At 39.6% G+C, this 21,409-nt stretch overlaps 1 protein-coding gene across 2 annotated transcripts in view; it reads left to right on the top strand.

The window, feature by feature from the left end:
- PHF2 (PHD finger protein 2) overlaps positions 1 to 20,824 on the top strand; it is a 305,842-nt gene extending 285,018 nt beyond the window's left edge. The window contains exons 20-22 of one of the 2 annotated variants that reach the window (XM_088472726.1): positions 5,194 to 5,303; positions 8,073 to 8,343; positions 17,404 to 20,824. In XM_088472726.1, coding sequence (XP_088328852.1) covers positions 5,194 to 5,303; positions 8,073 to 8,343; positions 17,404 to 17,486 — 464 coding nt within the window. In that variant the 3' untranslated portion in view covers positions 17,487 to 20,824. Of the gene's footprint in view, positions 1 to 5,193; positions 5,304 to 8,072; positions 8,344 to 17,397 lie in introns of both variants that reach the window. The other variant, XM_088472727.1, reaches the window with a different exon arrangement.
- The last annotated feature ends 585 nt before the right edge of the window (positions 20,825 to 21,409 follow it).

The raw sequence follows: 21,409 nt of genomic DNA, 5'->3' as shown, positions 1-21,409 counted from the left end.
TAAAGTTTAAGTTGTTTACACCATGTACAGTACATTTCCAAAAGTAGACGCAGAACGATTTTTATGTGAGTAGTCCCAAAATCCAAAGCAATAACAAAAACAATTAAATTGGGAAAAATAATGATGTTACCACTATTACCCAATCAAAAGGGCCCCTTCAAAAATCGCAGACGCAAGACTACCAATTTTTAGTGTTCATAAAGCTCCAACAAATATAATCAATACTAAATTTTCTAAATATATCAGTTGCAATGTTCAATCATATGGTACACATTTAAAGAAAATATATTTTTTTATAAATATTCCTTTTTTGTTTTATTAATAGAAGTGTTATATATTGGTTACATGGGAATCATGATTTTGAATCACTTATTGTTTAGCTTCATGAGTTATAGTTACATCATATATCATTTGAGTTGTCACTGCCTGTAGAAACTGAACGGATTATTTTTTTATTTGGAAACTATCTTTAGTACGTTTTGTATGATAATTATCAGGCCAAATATAAAATGTGACAAGAGCATAACTTATTGGCCACACTGCTTAATAAGGAATAAAGTTATGTGACACTTTAGAATATTTAAAACTTATCAATGCAAAATTATTGGGATCTCTGATAGGAACATTTTCACTCAAAGTTGACTTTAATACAAAAGATTCTTTACTTCCCTTTATTCTGCTTTGCTGATATCCCCTAGTGCTAATATCATGTCATATAATATAACTTAACCAACACAAAAAATTAGACAATTAAATAATGTGCGCGAACTGTTATATTATTACACTGCCAATTTAAGTTGTTGTGCAGCATCGCTGGACGTATTCGACATTTTCATGCCGGATTTGTGCGCCATTAATGAACGATAACGATGTCGTTATCGTTCAATCGCTCTGTTAAATCGACAAGCGGATACGCGGCTTCAGTCCTCCCATTTGGGGGAGATCTACCCTTCCAGAGACATCTACAACTATTGTCATGTCTATTTGTTATGTAAGTGAGTTGAACTGCAAAATACGGCCAGCTTTAGGTGCATTTGACTAGGACCTAGAGGAACTATTGTACTCATTCTTCAAACTTTCACAAGATAAGCAGGAGATAAAATGACCATTGTTAGATCAAAGCATGTCAATCAGAACACAGAGTATCTTGGCTGTCCATTCATATTTGAGTAGGCTGAGCTAGAACAACCTATAGCCAATTAGCACATTAGAATTTTAAGAGCATCGCAAATGATGTCAGCTCAATCAATGTCCAGGTGAGACATGAGAAGGGATAACATCCGAGCAACTAAATATTAATAATAACACCACGCATGAGGCTTTTGTCAAAGTGAGGCAATATTGTAGTGTCAAATGCAGCACTAATGAAAATTAATGTTCAAACATCCAACTTTCTATATAACTAATATCATTTGATCTACTCTTAAGCCTTTGTGTATTTGTATAGTCTGTGTTCTGGTTAGCAAAATGTTAATAATCCGTCTGATCAAGGTGTTTTACTTTCATGTATTAATTTATATTTTCCTCTGGAAAAAATACTTTAAATATGGGGATGTAAAAAAAAAAATGGTCAGTTCCTATTTTCTTTGGGAACGGAAGAATGGATCTGGCAAGTGCAATAGAACGAGGACTAAAACGTTGTGAAACAAAATTTGGGTGAGCTCCCATTCCGTAGCACCTCTGAGTTTGAATGATTAACTGTATTGCAGCTTGCTGTACCCTTTCATTTTTGCAGCGTTCTGCCTTGTGATATTTACTGATTAGTAACCATCAACTACTTAGCGGTATCCAATTAGCCCCGATATTTTTTTTTTTTTGGGGGGGGGGTGGGGGCGATAAATAGGGATTTTTCACTGATAATTCCCCTTTATGACAATTTTTTTTTCACCCTATCCTATTTGTTCGGACGAACAAATAGGATTATTCGCCCGAAAACACATAAGATCCGTGATAAGTGTTTTCGCCATTGCACTGGGGAAAAAAAATTGCACTTTTCAGGGTTAATTTTTTGGGACATATCAGGTCCCCCCAAAAAAATCTCCGATAAGTGCCGGCGTCGGGCCGGACTTTGGGGCTAATTGGATAGCCTCGGGGGATCCATTAGCGCACAAACAATGTTTGGGGCTAATTGGATACCGCCCTCAGTGTTTCCAACACTAGTGCCTTCCTACCCCCAAGTTGTGAGGCTACCCATGCTTGAGTACAGGTCACCTACATAATTATTGTCTCATTTTGGTTCACCAACTGTACTCCAGCAAGGATACCCTTGCCTGTTTGAGGGCTGGAGTTGGCTATCGCTGCAATAGCTGAAAGGCATTTATTTGACAGTATAAAAATATAGGTGAACCGCGCTAATGACCAGTGTATGTTTAAAGTAGTAGTGCTTCTGTATTCATCACAATATACCTGTGCTGTCTCTGTATGTGTCACAATATAGTAGTGTTATACAGTAGATACTTCTATACCATGGATGACCCATGAATCATGTATGTTTATTTTAACATTTATTGAGTCACAATGCTCATGTTATAATTGTGCATTACAATCTAAAGCAGAGTTATAGACAATATATACTGTTTGGGATATAATACAATATAAGTACACTACAGAGTGATGTCACTATAATAGGGTTAAAGAAGAGCTCAGATGGATGTTTAACTTAAGGACAGTCACACCACAAGGACTCAGTGCAGACAATGAAGTCAAACCCATCATCACAGGCTGACCCGACACTAGGGGGTCATTTACTAAAGTGAGAGTTTTTAGAAGTGGAGATGTTGCCTATAGCAACCAAGCCTAATCCTAACCACCTCTTCCCATAGCCTAACCCTCCCTGTGGGGTGCCTAACCCTAAGTCCGCAGCTAAGACCTAAGAAGCCCCGCTTACCTTCATTCAGGTTTCCGGCTGTCAGGATTTCAGCGTGGGGCTAAAGATAGGCGTCAGGATTTCGAAGCCTATCTTTAGTCCCAGGTCGGGATTCCAACGGACGTCATCCCTGCCGCCGGTAATCTAACTACATCCCCCTCCCTACACCACCGGGGAGTGGAGCGGACACAGCGTCTGGGGACAGACTGGGACACTGGGCCCGCGTAATCTCGTGCCCGGCCAATGCTGTGGGACCCCCATGACTAAGCCTCCTCCTGGACCACAAGGGAGTGGAGCACACACACCATCGGAGGATAAGCTGAGACACCGAGTCTGTGCAGCCTCGCGGCGGCATAGCACTCGGGAGACTCACACTGCACCCAGAGCGTATTGGACAACCAAGAGGCAGGATATGGAGAGGAGAAAGCAGGACTAGACAGAAGGACACCATGGGCTACGAAATGCCTAACACATCAGGTTGAAGACATTACCAACTAACACCAGCAACATTGCTGTGATGCTCAGACGAAATCACCCATCACAAGGGGTAAGAAGGTGCTGCACGGGACGCCGGCCACTCATGACACCTGGACTATTTACACAAGAACATTAATTGGCTTATTGAGGTATTTCAACTCAAAATCCTCACACTGACTTTAACCCTATTATAGTGACATCACTCTGTAGTGTACTTATATTGTAATATATATGTAGCGTAAATCTACTAGGTATATAGCGACTGACGTATACTGAACCAAGTGATGTGCAAAATATATAAAGTGCCAATGCTACAAGCAATAAATATTCAGAGATACCATATATCTATTTAATAAACACAACAAATGTAAAAACAGAACGGACATGTGTTTTTGTATACAGCAGCATGCTATATACTCATATTATCACAGTAAGTGCAAAATTATGTATGACATAAAGTGCAAAACGTGCTAATAAATATTTTAAAAAACCAAAGTTGATGCTCTATCAAAATATTTCTAAAAGCACAAAGGGATGTATGTATATGAGCAAACATGTAAAAACAGCTAAAACTTCATCAGATAGTATTTTTAAAAAAGTTTTAAAACTGTTTAGAAATTCAGTAAAAAGTTCTTTAGAAAGTTCATATAGTGCTTATCTGTAATAGTTCATCATCAAGAGGCTGCTACCCAACGCGTTTCATCCACTGCGGGACTTCATCAAGGGGTGCTACTAGCAGCACCCCTTGATGAAGTCCTGCAGTGGATGAAATGCATTGGGATAGCTGCCTCTTGCCTGATGAACTTGCACTTACTGTGATAATATGAGTATATAGCATGCTGCTGTATACAAAGACACATGTCCGTTCTGTTTTTACATTTGTTGTGTGTATTAAATAGATATATGGTATCTCTGAATATTTATTGCTTGTAGCATTGGCACTTTATATATTTTGCACATTTTGCACATCACTTGGTTCAGTATACGTCAGTCGCTATATACCTAGTAGATTTATGCTATCTACACCTAAGGATTTTCCAGAAATCCGTATACTCTAGGTCAGCTGACACCCTATATTGATTGGGAGAACGCATTTTACACTATACTTTTTTACTATCCTCTAAGCAGTGGGTAAAAGTTGGCGCCATTACCTTCATTTATTTGTAATATATATGTGTATATATATATATATATATATATATATATTGTCTATAACTCTGATTTAGATTGTAATGCACAATTATAACATGAGCATTGTGACTCAGTAAATGTTACAATAAACATACATGATTCACTGGTCATCCATGATATAGAGATATCAATAACACTATATATTGTGACATACACAGAGACAGCACAGGTATATTGTGATGAATACAGAAGCACTACTACTTTAAACATACATTGGTCATTAGCATAGTTCACCTATATTTTTGCACATTGTAATCCACGACAGGGACTGGGACATCCCTGTACAGATCCGAAGCTGACCCTAGTTCTCCAGCAAGTAAGGGCTTGGTTTTAAACAAATCCTAATCTATATTTATTTGACAGAGTTTAGATATTTGAGAGCTTCGTAGATTTGTAGGACCACCAAAGGAAAATTAATATATTTCCTTAAACAGCATATTCCTACCAAACAACTGTTGAGTATATAGGAAGGTTCTGCAAAGTGATGTGCAAATTTAAAATCATTTAAATATTAGTGTTTTTTTCCTAGAATTATATTTAGTATTATAACTAGGTTCTGAATTTTATCCTTAGGATGGTCTTGTATAATGAATGAATGTTTAAGGTTCTCGCATGTAATTATATTCATGCTGGTTCCTTATTAAATGTTTATTATTTAGCGAGAGTTGGCCCCTCCATACCGCGACAAGACAGACCTATTCGTGAAGGTACAAGAGTTGCCTCTATTGAAACTGGACTTGCAGCTGCTGCAGCCAAGTTAACCCAGCAGGTGAGACATTGCGACAGTCTCTCGTGAACCGTTCAGGCTTTTGTGTGACCGACAGCATTAACTGTCAGAAATTGCTTCTGTAGTTCCATTAAATAGCATCAAAACACCTGTTTAGAAATACAATGCATTCCACTCAGTTTCTATAACAATTATATATAATCCTACAATGTATTAGATTTTTGCAAATCAGAATTCTGACCCAGTACAGTATTTGGCAGAATTGCTTGTAAAGGATTTTTCAGCTGAATCCAAAAATAATTATTGTGCCCAGAATTATTCCCATTCTCTTTTGTTTTAATAGCTCATTATTCTTTTGTAGTACAGTAGTTCAGCTACTAGTTTTCACTCCAGAGATCTTATTTTTTTGATTACTGTTAGCTAGTTTTTGAATCCGGACTGATATAAGGTATTTTAAATTCCTTTTATTTAAGTGAAAGTTAAATAGTATTTTAGGAAATAAAATCTTGTCACATCTTCTAAAAAATAAAATTTTAATTCAAGTAATTTACTAAAAAGATTTAGCAGACAGACAGAGTTTTAAATATGGTATACTGTCAAAGTATAGCTTTGTTTTTGTAATTGCAGTACACTTTTTTGATTCTGCAATATATTGCAAGCTGTGGAAGTAATTTGCAAAGTGCACTAGATCCACAGCACAAAACCAGATCCTTGGTGCACAACTTCTTCCTGCTCTAAAAAGATCTCTTCGCTAACAACCACTACCCACAGCTGCGCGGAGAGGTGGAAAACAAGAGAGCTACTTTGCAAAGTTCTTTAATATGGAAGCTTTCAGACTACCCAAGTCCTTCCTACGGTGGTTCAGTTTCTTTGTCTTCCGCAAACACCGCCATCTTCTTTCATAAACATATGACAAAACTCTATGCACATTTTTGCAACTTGAGGAGCACAGCGCCTCCAAAGAAGCTTTGGACTGCTTCTCAGCTATTGTGAACATTGCTAATGAGGACCAGTGTTTTAATTCAGTTTTTTTTAGTTATAGGTAATTACATATTTTGGTTCACTGTTCCCTTTTTTAAGTACTCAAGTTAAATTTATTGATGTTTACATTTATTATATAAATTTATTATATAAAACAATCCCTTGAATTTTGCAAAGCCTATATTTTTGCCTTATGATGCACTACATAAGCATACTGTACATGTACTGGAATACTCTATTCCTCTACTTAATTATATTATTACAAACATTTGTTCATTAGCCATTGTTTTGTTCTTTAAATTTATTTTCTTTCATCCTTACTTTAATTTCTTTTTTTTGCTATTATTTTCCAGAAGAAATTTACACAATCAAATACATATTTAAATACAGCTCATCTCCTAGATAAATCAGAGCACATACAATAAAATAATACCATAGTATTTTCTCTGATATGAGAATGTTTTTAGCCCTCGTTAAATAGTCTTTAGATTTAATCTGTATCCCACCTAATAGATATTTAAGCTATGATTTGTATGTCAACAATTCCCACAGTCTGTGTCTGTGCTTTGAGCATCCTTTGAGTAAAACAGTTTTGTGCCCTTAATTCCTTCAATGTAGTTGTCCTAAAATTTTCAGAAATTGATCAGTAGTACTTTAGCTTGCGCAGTGTAACTAGAGTTGCAATTTTTTTGTAGTAGTTTTGAAATACTTGAATTTGTTTACTGCACAGTATTTTGTGCGTTTGTACCTTAGACTTAGGATTCCTGCTTGCAGAGACTGTGTTCCTGTCTGAATAAGGCTAATGTCCCTTTTCATTAATTCAAGACTCTGAGAAGATACAGTTTAGCCATAAGGCCAAGGTAGCCTGCCAAGCACCAACAAAGCAATGAAGTGCCAATGGTGAAAGCAGGATGTGTATATATACCCATTGCTAGGCCATTAAAGGGCCTTTACTTTATATTTTCACTTTCCCATTGTATTGGTGTAATGTAAATGTTAAAGGTATAAATGTATGAATTTTACCTTATATTCTATGATGGTGCTAGCAAGTATGTTTGATAAGCTCACCATTTAATTTCTCTTCCCCATAATTATTTGACTCCTCACTAAACTCTCCTGTAAATGTAATTGATATGTTATAATCCCTTCACAGTACAATAGCTTGGGGGTATGACCTATTGTGAAGGCATTTGATCTCATTGTGGTCAAGTCCAAAAATGTTGGGAAATATGATCGAAGACAGGATAGAGGTAGAAAAATCTAACTATTAAACTGCAAAGAGACATGTCAAAATACCAATATATACAACATGTACATTCCTCTGTACTGTGCACAATTTTGCACAGATTTTTTTTCTCTCTTTAGGTTAGATTCCCTTAAATAAAAATGAACAGTTTAGTCTTCATTGCTTGGTAATTAGCCAGTACAGCCAATCAACATTTCATAATAATAAACAATGGTTAACTTACAGATCGACTGTACAAAGTGCCTTAGTTGGTTTATGCCAGCAGTATATATATATATATGAGTGATTGTGACCTACTATAATACAGTCCCTGTAAATTCAATAATTAGCATGTTATCCTAAATGCATTTGTGATCTTCAAGGACGCTTCACTTGGCTAAAAAACTAAACAGCAGCAATCTTACTAACTCCTCCCAATAAACCGTATGGAAGTCTCCTCTGGACCCTTTCCTCTATATACCACATAAATAGACAGACACAGGCTTTTCTTCCTCACATAGTGATCTTTTCTAAAGCACTGCTCACCTGTTAGATTAAATCCATATTTCTAAGCAGCCTCATGATAACGATTTGCTTCCTTAAAGGAGGAACAAAAAGTGAAGAAGAAAAAGAGCACAAAAAAGAAGCTTTCACCCAACAACACAAATAAACTTTGTCAGGAAAGCAGTTCTCCTGAAGCCACAAAGCTGGAATCTCTGGGCACTAGTCTAACAGACCACGAGTACACAGCCGGTGTCAGCACGTTTGGCGTAGCCCAAGTAAACAGAGGGTCTCAACCTATGGCCCCCGGGGTGTTCCTCGCACAAAGGAGACCGTCTGTGTCTTCCCAAAATAACTCAGCTGCCAAAGGTAAACCTACATGTGAAGTGTATGCTGAACTTACCTAACCAATGTTTCAGTCAGAGTGGGTAATATTGCCGTTATGTGGTGGACATTGAATTCTACACATGGAACGTACCACTCCAGGGCCGAAGTGACTGCTAACAGGCCAGATGTTATCGGGATCATTATATCATAGTGGCACAATTTGTTTGCGGTTATTTAGGGATATTTATTTGGTCTATTACCAGCCTTTAAGTAATGGAGTTGTGCAGAATTTTTAATGTGCACTTCATACCCCTACACACAGCACATTGTTCTGCTACACAATAACACTAAGCAGTCAGGAACCGGAAACTGTAAGCTTCACCAGCCACCCCAATAAAACGCTAGTGACATCATCCGCAATCAAAGATGTGTCTAGCTGACTGTGTTCTTACCAGATGCAAGGTGTAATTGTCTTTCCTTCTCTCCAAAGCTGCAGTGATAGGAAACATAGTTCATTTTAAGCTACTAAAAGTCCTGCAAATAAAACTTTATCGCATGGAAAATAGGTTTGGAAGAAATCATTGGCTAATTCTGCTAAATATGGTCAATGAAACAAACAGGATGGTATCAGTCATCGTGTTGACATCTAATTTCTTCAAAATCCAACTGGAAACACCAAGGGTACTGGCAGGAGATAGAGGCTCCGTGTCACCTATGGTGTTAGAACACTTGTTTATATGGGTATGATGCTTATACATTAGATATTTACTGATCTTTTTTAGCCTAAAAAAAAAAGTTCCTAGCAATACTGATGCAGATCAGCAATTTGAAAATGGCTTGGCCATCTGCAATGTAATATCGACACAACACCTGTAAACCATGTATAAGTGGTTATTCTAATACTATTCTGTTATTCTAATACTATAGTATGGCATTCCTGAAAAGTGCACCATCACTACACACTACATTCTATGATAGTGGTAGGTTATAACACAGTGGAGTTTTACAGTAAGGTATATACGTTCATCATAGGTCTAGCTAAAATGTAGATGCCTCAATAAAATATAATATGGTTGACAGAAACAATTATCTCTTTTTGTATATTTACAACTGAAATGTACATACAATTTGTAAAAAAAAGAACTTGTTTGTATTTTCTAAGTGACAGGTTATGAGGAGAGGGCTTTGAAATAGAGGTGTCAGTTTTAGGGTAAAGATGAGTCTTGGTAGATGGGGTAGGATGTAAACTGATCACATGATATTTACATCATGGGAAGCCCTGTTCAGTCACCTATAACTTCTGCTCTTGCCAAGTCAACCAGACAGTCACAATATCTATTGCTGTTTAACTAGGGTAACAATCCTGTTCAAGGTATGTTTTGTAGGTAGATTTATTTAGTGAAAGAATAGGTGGAATATACAATTAGTCATAGTTTGTATTTATTCTGTATGTATAGAAGACTGTACAGCACCTCGTATGGTATTTACTAAAATGATTCTGCTGCTGTACTTATTCCTGATCTACTGACCTATGCACAGTATCACTTCTCTTAATTTGTATAAAATATGTTTTACTAAAAGTATATCAAATCCAGTAATAAGCAACAGAGATCACATATTAGGTTCAACTGTGGTCATGATGATGAGGAGCCCCTTCCTTCCTTGGGTCCTTTCTTGTGATTCTGGTATGAGTGTGATCAGCATGATCTTCGCCCTGGCATAAATGCAGTGTAAGGTTCCATGTCAGAGAATATTCATTTGTTTGTTCTATTAAAAAACAACAAGGAACCTTTTCAGAATAAGTGATGTAGCACAAGTAGGCAGGACCTATATCTTACGTACAATTGGACAACTAGTTTTTTTCGTATGTTACATCTTTACGTAAACTAATTGCCAAGATACCAGATCTGTGTCCAATTAGTTTTAAGCTGGGTACACACTAGGACCACGGATCGGCCGTCCGGCCAATCCGCCCTCTTACGCCTATTATCCCACACACAGATTTATCCACCTGCCCTAATCAGCATTGAATTGATGGCATTGTATATTTGGCTGTGTATATTGGTTTAACAGTTTATTACCCCGCTAGTTGATCACTTACCAACTGCCTATCAAAGATCTATGTTCTAATAGGCGGGTCCTTAAACAATCAAAGATCTAGTAGCCTTTACATGTGTAAATGACATATAAGCGTCTATTCTTGCACGTAAACAAACAAAATACGCTATCTACCTTACTGGAAAAAATGTGAAAAAAATAAATTACAACATAAAAGTTAAGTAAAAAAAATGTAGAACTAGTAAAAAGATACAAAAACATTTATACAGAAAGATTATTTTGGTTCACGAAGTATGTAAAACATGCATTACAGTATCCCTATAAATGATAGAAGCCACAAAACCACTTTATAGGTTTTTGTGGAGATTAAACTAATAAAAATTTTCTTCCATAATGCAGATAAAGTAAATTAAATTAATACAAATATGCTAGCTAAATAAAGCACTTTTAAATAGTGGTTAAGCACCAGGATTTTATGGCAGGTAAATCAAATGCTAATTTATTATTGGTTTTTGTGATCCCAAAAGCATACAGGTCATATCTATTAATATAGTTAAACAATACTATAGTAAATGTAAATTGCCTACATTCCCATATAGAAATCGTGTCATACATTTCTTGTAGAACTATGTAAAGTACCTGTATTGTACACAATGGCCTTCCAGTAATTACAGAGGAAAAACCTTGAAATTGGACTTTATTCCAATGGATATGATTGGGTCAGATGTTTTATTGTAAGTAGTTTCCAGAAACCATGTTTTTTTTAAAAGTCAAGTTTGAATACTTTCATCTAAGTGTTGACACATGTAATGAAATCAGACTTCATGGCAGAAAATGACAACAATTCCATTTGACACAGCTCAGTAATATAGGAACCCAGCCTTTGATTTACAGTCGGCTTCTAACATTCCTCCATGGAACACTGCCTGACAAAATAAGCAGCTAATCGTTAGTTACCCTTCAGTTAGTGGTGGAGTTCTCAGCCAAGACACGCGTGTGTTACACAGAGGACTAATGGCAGACAGGATAAATAAGCACTGTCTGAATATATATATATATATATATATATATATATATTACACACTATAGTAAATTATACTTGGATAGATAGGTATATGATACTTTGATGCGTTATCATCTTTTATGGTAGGAAATTCATATAGAAGTTAAGATTGCCCATACACGGTGCGATTCATGTAAAAAGTGGCATATTCCAGTATGATTACGATGCCTATGCGTGTCCTCGGCGTCATCTACCGGCATTGCAGATCAACTGAACCTGCAGTAAGATTTCGACCTATCCTATACGATGTGACACACATCGTACGGTGTTTGTGCACATCATGCACGATAGCAATGCATGTAGCATGGACCAGGGAGATCCGTCTGTGCTGCTATGTATTTCAATGACACAGATGCACACATGGACTGGGAGATCCATGCTACATGCATCTGTGTAATAAAAAAAAAAACGTGTGAAAGAAAGAACAACATGGCGTGCCCCCCTCCCAAAGAGGAACCAGCCTCGGGATTTTAGTGACCCAGTGCTGGTTGTGCTTAAATACAGCTGACAAATGAGGTAGGGGTCCCCTGTACTTAAGCACAATCAGCACCGGGCTAGTCAAAACCAGCCCTGGTTGCCAAAATATGGGGGATAAACGACGTAGGGGTCCCCCTGTACTTTGCGCAACCAGCACTGGGCTCTGATCCGGTCCTGGTTCTGGAACTACAGGGAGAAAAATGAGTAGAACCAGCAGTGGACTTTTTCTAGCGGAGAGCTAATGCCACAGCCAGGGGAGCCCTTTCACCGGGGCCCCCAGCCGAAGCATTAACCCTGACCACTAGTCAGCCCAGGCTTAGGCTGATAGCCCGTGGCTATCCCCGGCACCCCTGGGGCAGTGGGTGTTGGGTTGATAGTGTAGTGTAGTGCATATGATAAAAGTTAAAATATTGTCTTTTGCTGTGTGCCTCCCCCGTATGCTGGTACTTGGAGAACCACAAGTACCAGCATGCGGGGCATTACGGGCCCAGTGGTACCTGTGTTCCACAGCAAAAGCAATATTAAAATGTACACACTATCTCACATACTCACCTATGTATCCCTGTAGCCCATCGGTCCCCTTGTCCAGTAGAATTCATAGGGTACCTGTAAAAAAAAAATGGGATGCAGTTGTTATGCTGGCGGACGGGTTGCCAGCAGTCGAAATGCCGAATATATCAGGATGTCGGCATCCTGACTGCCGGAATCCCGAACGTCCAGACAGCGGGTAAGTATGAAGGTAAGCCGGGATGGAGCTGGTTAGGATTAGACACCCCCAGGGAGACTTAAGGTTAGGAACCCCCCCAGGAGTGTTAGCATGCGGGGGGGGTGGGGGGTAGGCTATGGCACCCCCCCCCCCCCCGGGAGACTTAGGTTTAGGGTGCCGGAAGGGGGGGGGGTTAGGGTTAGGCACCACTTGGGGGGACTTAGAGTTAGGCAACCCTCGGGAGAAGATTAAGTTTAGGCACCACTAAGGGTGGGTTAGGGGGGGGGTAGGGTAGGGTAGGGTTAGATTACTTACCTAGTCGCATTGGGGTCTCCTGCTGTCAGGCTTCCGGACGTGGTATTTGATCTGGCGGCTAAAGAGCAGCTGGTATTTCAATACCATTCCAAAAAACATATCCACACTCACCTTCTCCTATGCGAAGTTCGGGTCCTCTTCGTTCCAAAGTAGGCAATCCATGGGGTTTTGGCAAAACAAAAAAACGGAAATACGTGAGCCACTGGACGGTACTTCCCGAATGAGAGCTCAGCGGCGGGATATCACTATGGAAACCCCCGCCGCTGAGCGCTCATTGGCTGAAAGAGGCGAGCCTTCCGCCTCTCAGCCAATGAACGGTTCCCACCATTGACTTTGCTGTGGAACTACAGGTACCAGTGGACCCGTAATGCCCCGCATGCTGGTACTTGTGGTCCTTCAAGTACCAGCATGCGGGGGAGGCTTGCTGGGATCTGTAGTTCCACAGCAAAAGGCAATATTTTTACTTTAATCAAATGCACTACACTACACTATCAACCCGGAACCCACCGCTCCAGGGGTGCCGGGGATAGCCCTGGGCTATCAGCCTAGGCCTGGGGTGCCCTGGAGAGGAGGACCCCTTTATTGGGGGGGTCCCCAACTCCCCAGGGATCCCCGGCCTGGTCTGACTAGCGGTCAGGGTTAATGCTTCGGCTGGGGGGCCCCGGTGAAAGGGCTCCCCTGGCTGTGGCATTAGCCCCCCGCTAGAAAAACTCCGGTGCTGGTTCTGGATAATACAGGGGGCCCCTACTCATTTTTTCCCTCTGTATTTCCAGAACCAGGCCCTGATCAGAGCCCAGTGCTGGTAACGCAAAGTACGGGGGACCCCTACGTCGCTTTCCCCCGTATTTTGGCAACCAGGGCTGGTTCTGACTAGACTGGTGCTAGTTGTGCTTAAGTACAGGGGACCCCTACGTCGTTTGTCCCTTGTATTTTAGCACAACCAGTACTGGGTCACTAAAAGCCCGGGGCTGGTTGTCTTTTTGGTGGGGGTGAGCACGCCATTTTTGTTCTTTTTTTACGCAGGTTTTTTGTTTTTTTACAGCAGCAGCACAGACGGGTCTATCTGATCCTGTCCATGCTCTGTGTCAATGACACGGATGCAGGTAGCACGGATCTCCCTTGTCCGTGCTACATGCATATATATCATATCGCACTCGATCGAATGATTATGCAAATCATTAGATCGTGCATGATAGATTGGGTGAACATCGTGCAGCTTTTTCTGCACATCGTTCAATTCAGCTGCCAGAGAGAGTTCAAGGGCAATTGCATACGATATCGCATCGTATACAAATCGCACCGTGTATGGGCACCTTAACAGTCAGCAATCTATATTTCAAGTACAGACCATAAACAATAGACTCTGTTTAAGGATGTGATTTCATCTCAAATCTATTCTCACCAACCCGCTACCAGTGGGCATTGTTGGGACAGGGACATAATACTTCAACATTTTACCATGTGCGCCTCCAAAAGCAACATGGTCATCCTGCGCAGGGCGAGACTAGTACTTGTAAGCCTGCCTATGAATGGCTAGAGATAAAGGGGGTCAATGCAAGTCATCCGTGATTGCATGCATGGAACTAAGGGCTTGATTCAAACCCGCTCGCTAGATGCATTCGCATGTAGCGAAAGTATGCAAATCCATGATCACACGGCAAGACATTAGTACGCCCACTATGTCTTGGCGTGCGATCGCTGTGTGTATGCAGACACCAACCAGCCTGTCTTAAGACGCCCACTTATGCACGTCATCTCCAGGATGTGTAAGCAACCATCGGTAACCTCGAGCACAATCGGACGCGATCACAGCACTTGTGGTTGCCCATACCCTACTGCAAGCACTGCGAGTGCTTCAGTGTGAAATTCAACCATGTGATGTGTACTATGACGCTGCGTCTTGTTTATGCACGCCTCTGAAATGGAGTTAAGATGCTCAGGCACCCCTGCATTCGCATCACCACTCCCCCGTTTCCAACCACTGTCACCACCCACAAACGGCTTGTCCTGTCACTCATTCTAGCAAGCTGTCTATGCGCAGCAAGCGACCGCTTCCCGATCGCATGGACTAGTTTGTGCACTGCAATGGATGCGCAGATTGCAAACATCATCAGGCTGCGTGAATCAGGCCCTAAATGTGTATTTTCGCCGATACGCAGAGTCATATGCATCTCAGCGGCCACCCCTATCAATAGGCTTCACATGCACCAGTCCTATACTAGGTCAGCATAGCATGCATTTTCGTCTGTACACCCTCAGTGTACATTACCTAATTGAGAATGCCTTATTGCAGCACAGCTATGTCCCTTTGGTGGTAAGTGTAGATGAAGGGAAAGTGAGGATATCTCGGCATTGCATGTAGTTGCGTGCTCTTGGTTCCGGAGCATGCACAGAGTGAAAACAGGCAAGATACACTCCGCTACTGACCTATGTTCAACTCTGTATCAGCCCCAAAATTTTTTTCATTATTGTGGACTGTGGATGCTTGTTTCCATTATGCATCTAGAGTAATCCTATAATACAATATATATATATATATTATTATTATTATCCTTTATTTATATGGCACCACAAGGGTTCCGCAGCACCTTACAAAGTACAAAAACAAACGAGCACACAAGACAACAGTTATTATTATTAACAGTACAGACAATGCAGGACAAGTACATGATTTATAAACAATGCTGCATAACACCTAAATAAGCAGCAGGGTGTCAGTAAGCAGTTTTAGGCACCATTGTAAATGAAAGTAAAAGTAAGGCAAGAAGAAGCACGTGAGGAAAGAGGGCCCTGCTCGTGAGAGCTTACATTCTGATATTCTAATATTATATATAAATATGGACAGCTTTTAATTTACAACTGACATGACATAGTGTGACATGTAGTTCACTGCATCTGGTTTATCTGCCCCTGTTGTAGATTGAATGCGTAGTGGAAACAGAACGGTTCCACCATGCATCCACCTTGAAGGCCCTCTCACATCATGCTTCTCCCCTATTCGCAATAATGGGTTGAAATTCTTTAAGCTTGTATTAGTTAGTACATCGACAGCCATCGACACATCGACAGCCGCCCCTTTTGTAGTGAGTCCCGGGGCGAGAGAATTTCTCTCCCTCTCCGGGGCTTGCGCACGCGCAGGGTACAACATCGACCCGCTTGCGAGCGGGTCTGAATGAGACCCTCAGTGTGCACTTTGTCCAAACTGCTCAACCCTTCTTCAGCCTGCTTTTTCAATATAGAGAGTGGCCTGCAGTGGCAAAAGCAGTAGGGCCCTTCAAGCATTTCCTTGGTGGTCCAGTCTTAAGGACTGAATCAGCGCTGTGCGCAAACCTGATGGTTTACGTACAACTGAGATGTTTGGCTGTACAGATCTGTGCCCCCTAAACTGTAGCATGATTGACAAGGGAAGAGGTGGCAACATGGAGCGTCCTGGAAAACCAGGGCATTTCGGCCCCGTTTTCTGAGTGTTCCGAAGCCAGTGGCTGCATCCTTGGACATAGCTTTACTGTCCCCTGCAGCCTGATTTACCTAGACATATACTGAGTAACCTGAGGGTTCCTCAGTGTCCGATGGTCACGCAGTTGATCCAACGCAGCCGGCAGTGGACGTCTTATTACTTAAGATGCCTCTTGTAGCTTTTGCATATTGTACAAAGACTTTTGTCCAGGAATGATGATGTTCGTCCATGTAAGATGACGTTTTGCCTCTTTCTGAGTTCCGTTTTTTTGGAGGGAAAAATCCGAACTCCACGTGCAAACTCGAACCTATCCGAGCCTGCACATCCCTAGTACAGATGTGTCCACATCCATCTTACTTGCTTTCATGTTAAACAGCCCTTCTAGTCTCCATGCCATGGTGTGACGATATCTCTTTCAGCTGATGGAACGAGAGGTTGTTCCGTTGTTCATTACATCGTTCTAATGTGTACCCAGGATACGATATGTGGGCCCATCGGTCGCCATATCATACAGGTACACATCATCTCAGTGCGTACCCAGCTTTAGTTGTTAAAATGAACATGGTGAAGATTAAGTTTGGTTGCGAAGGACGTTTCTGGTGGATATTCTAAAGTAACTATCGCTGGTGTCATATAGTTCTATTTCTCTCAAGCATGTCTGTTTTTTAGCCGTAATTCCCATTTATTGCTGGCCATTACTGCAAGACAGTTGGTACGGGCACATTTCTGACTGGAATGAGTAGTCGTTTCAAGGCTTAGTGATTACATCTAATAGTGACCCAGAAAGGGGTCTGGCCAGAACTTATACCGTATATATTACTACGCACTACCATAAATACTTTGGAATTTCATCGATGGTATTTCCATGACTGAACTGAGGATGAACACTGATACTCAAAGATCATTGCAGAGATTTGCCATTCACACATTGCTACCTCTAAACATTAAAATCTTCAGTGTTAAATTACAGCCTGTGTGAAATTGAAGTCCATGCTTTGATTAGTTTTTTTTGTGTTGTGATTGCAGGTAAACGTACAAAAAAAGGCATGGCAACAGCTAAGCAGAGGCTTGGGAAGATCCTGAAAATCCATCGGAATGGAAAACTTCTCCTTTAGTGTTTGTAGAGACAAGACTTTTTCTTTGCGGCTCGTCGACCTGTGAGCTGACACTAAATCTTGAACTCTCAAAGGACTGCTGTGGCGCTCTGCAAATGTGCTAGGAGGAACCCATCCCGCTCTACCTTCCTGCCACCATTTTAGTAATTCTTTTTAACTTCCAGCAGTTGACATGTACAGAATACTGCTAATATTTTTAATAATAATAATGTCCTTTCTCAAATTGCTGAGAGTGACTAGTTTGCAGGAAAGAAGAAAACAAAAAAAAAAAAATAGGACCATTCCAGTCTTAGGAAAGAACCCGTTTAAACTTGGTCAGTGAGAGGAACACGAAATGCATTGCTTCATTTGTTTTCTTTTAGCTGCGTTACAGACGTGTCCTGTACGGCACAAAAACTCGTACAACACAATGTATCTGGTCGGGAATCATGTCACTCGTACTCCAACCATCCTGAGCTTAGGAAAATGTTTTGCGTGCTTTGTATCATTGCATTGTAATCTTGATTCAGATGAGCTGGTCCGTTATTGTCCTAGTCTCTATGTAGTGAGGATTGGTGGCTATATTATATCTACCCGGCCCAAAAACAACTAAGGAACGCACCACTTATTACCCCTGGCCAGCAATCCTCCACCAACCATTTGCTTTTCTCTGATTGATCTGTACTTTGTACAGGAAATACACACACACACTGGCTTAATTAAAAAAACTTTCTCAAAGGTTAAATGGATACAGTATAACACCTTGTGTTATCCAGCTTTCCTTTTACAAGCCCCTGTGGTTTCAGAACATATTACAATCAATATAATATCAAGGGTCAATGCACCTGTGAAATAAAGCTACAGAGCTGTACAAAAGAGTTAATTTAAACCTGTTGAGAGTGAGATCAATTTGGGGAAGGATCTTTTTAACAAAACTAGTAATAACCAGGATTTTTTGTTGTTTTGGTCAGTCCTTTTGGTGCTTTACACCAGATGAAATTGCTTAATCCCCATAGCCATGTTTACACAACATTGTTCTACCACTTGCTTCCTAACATGTTTTGAAGTCATAATATTATTTTGTATTTCAGTTTTTCTTATTTTTTGAGTTGTGCTTACTTACATTGCTAGAGCCTAAGTAATTGCACATCACAGCACACCACAGAACCCATTATTGCACTTAAAATTGTATTTTTTTTTTAAAACAGACCCATCATTTAAGAACATAGGCCATGAAGTTGAAGTTTAGATTTAATTTTTAATGATCTATGCTTCACTGCTTCAGTGAGTGTGCACTTATAGATGGTTTAAACATTGCCAGTAAACATTTTGTCTTCAAAGACTAAACTAATTGGGTCCTGAATTAAAGGGAGAGGTAAGTGAGCCTCTGGTTGGCAGGGTATGATGCAATTGCAGTTCTTTAGTAAAAGAACCATAGTTAACATAGGCTTGTTTTAACTGCTTATTGTAAAAGATTGTGAGCTGTTGAACTCTTGCTATTATGTAGCCTTTGGATTGTTACAGACTGTCAGATGCAATTTCTTACATTTAAAGAGATTTCTGCAATAAAACTAGCCAAGAAGAGACAAGACAACGTCAAGGTCAAACAAGGAACTCTCCTCCACTCCTCTATCAACCACTCCCAGCATTGTTACAAATGCCATCATAATGGCTGCTATTACTTATTTGCAAACTATATACATCCAAATGATGGTTCTAAGCTCTGTCCCGTCCTGCAGGGACCATGCAAAAAAATGCACCAATTTCCAAATATTTTGTTTTGTTCAGTTTACTGAGATCATTTAGTTCCTCATGGCTATTGGGTGAGTGAAAGCACTCATTGCCTTATTTGTACCTGAAACACAAATTAGTTTGGTACAGGTAGCATGCATGTGCGGTGGCCCTTAACGAACAATCTGGTTTTCTTTGTATTGTTTGACATGGATTACAGCAAACTCTTGCTATCTGTGCCATGTAGCTCCTGTTTTATATGATCTCTTTTGGCTCTACGGTTTGATAAAGATGCCCAAATCCAGCCAAACATCTTGGGAATAGCACTGAACTGCTGAAAGACATTTGTTTGGCAAGCACTTATAGTAAGCCATTCCCTTTCTATATTTTGTCATTTTATTTTTTATATATATCGGTATACATACAAAACTGCTTTTCCCTCCCCATTTCCACATAGGCGTCCTGCTGTCCTTGCAATATCCAAAACGTAAGCTGCATCAGAAACATCAACGGGTGCTCAAATCGTAATCGATACATACCTACACCCACACGCTTTTTTAAACATTGCGACTGCACAAGACCCCAGTATTTAAATCATAGGACAGTGTCGTGTTCTGACAATGTAACTCGATTCGTTAGTTTCCAGCAATTAGTGTTTAGTGTAGGAATGACTAGTCTGCACGTCGGCACTTACAAGGAGACACCATTGTTTCTCAGGCAATCCCTTACTTTTAAGTTCTCTTTATTATGTGTTCGCTATGGTATATTTTTTCATAGAATGTAGCTTGTAAATAGCTTTTTAAATCCCTTTTCTCTACACGATCAAATACAGTATCGTAAGTTTTTTTTTTTTACTATAGATAATTTCAGTTGTGTTTATGCAAAATTCTACCAAGTATAATAAACCTTGTTTTATTTTTTTATTATTTTGTTATGAGCGAGAAAAAGAAAAAAAAAAATATTGCCTGGAATTCAAGTTCATTTGTGCAGCCATAGAAGATGTCTTAAAAAATATCAAATATAAAAATAAACTATTTAAGAAAAAAGAGGAAAAAAAACATATTTTGAAGACTGGCCTTCAAATGATATACCAGCTCCTTGTTTGAATTCTTGTATTATGAGAAGATGATGCAGTTATTTTAATAGCACCTTGTGAAGTGTTCTGTGTTTTGTGATGACGTAATAATTTATTAATGTTTGTAATCTTTTATACTTGTACATTTCGTATGACCTTCGTTTATATACACATTATCCGGATGTTATGTCTATGAAAATCCAGCGGGAAACAATGGCGGCCTTATTAACTAAGGGATTATCGACTTGCTACAGGCGCCCCCTTGGGAAAGAAGTCCAGCATCATGCATTGAATAGGTTCCCAGAGTTCTGCAGAAAGCTTCATTAGAGATTGTGTGTTGTCCTTGCTCAGCATCTATATAATAGCGTATAATCCCCCAATTCCCTTCATGCTGTTTTTTTTAATGGTTATTTTTATTTTTGCATCATGTACATTTTTAATGAAGTTTATTGTGGCTATTACAGTGTTTTATTTACAAATTAAATCAAATGCTCTTGTATTAAGTCACTGAAATCTAAGTAAACTTTAATCAAAGTTTAAAAGAAGTAAAATATTTCAGGTTTTGTATACAAATTTGTCTGTATTTTCCTTTTGTCATGACTAGAAGCATATACTGTATAAGAATATTTGTACTGTATCAAAATATTAATGCGTTACACATACATGACAATATCTGTTTTAACCTCGACACATTTTGTAATGTGTAAGTACAGATAGCGGACAAGAAAAACATGTAAACACCAATATAAATTCAATTAATTTGGTGTTATGGCCAATATATCCTGTACGTGCCATAGCATTGAGTGTACCAATGCCTGCAGGAGTGATGTAGTGTAATCATTCTTCAAGAACACTTGACTGATAGCATATGATAAAGATGATCTCTCAGTACCATTAACTGGCGATTATCGGCTTCCTTGCTTTTGGAAAGGAATAACCACACTCAAGCTATGATATTTCCTGTGCCCCACATTACAAAACCACCAATCTTTATATTACCTAATCTGCAGGCATTATCCCATTCATTGATTGTACAACAGTAATTCCTCACAAACTGGGAGAGAAACATAAAGTATATCTTTCATAATACCCTGAGTTATAAAGAATCTTGGACATAAAACACAATGTAAAAGTTCCA

This window comes from Taudactylus pleione, unplaced genomic scaffold (assembly GCF_031769625.1).
Source record: "Taudactylus pleione unplaced genomic scaffold, aTauple2 ptg000128l, whole genome shotgun sequence".
Classification (NCBI taxonomy): domain Eukaryota; kingdom Metazoa; phylum Chordata; class Amphibia; order Anura; family Myobatrachidae; genus Taudactylus; species Taudactylus pleione.
The sequence above is the reverse complement of the archived record's forward strand: the minus strand, read 5'-3'. Positions and strand labels throughout refer to the sequence as shown.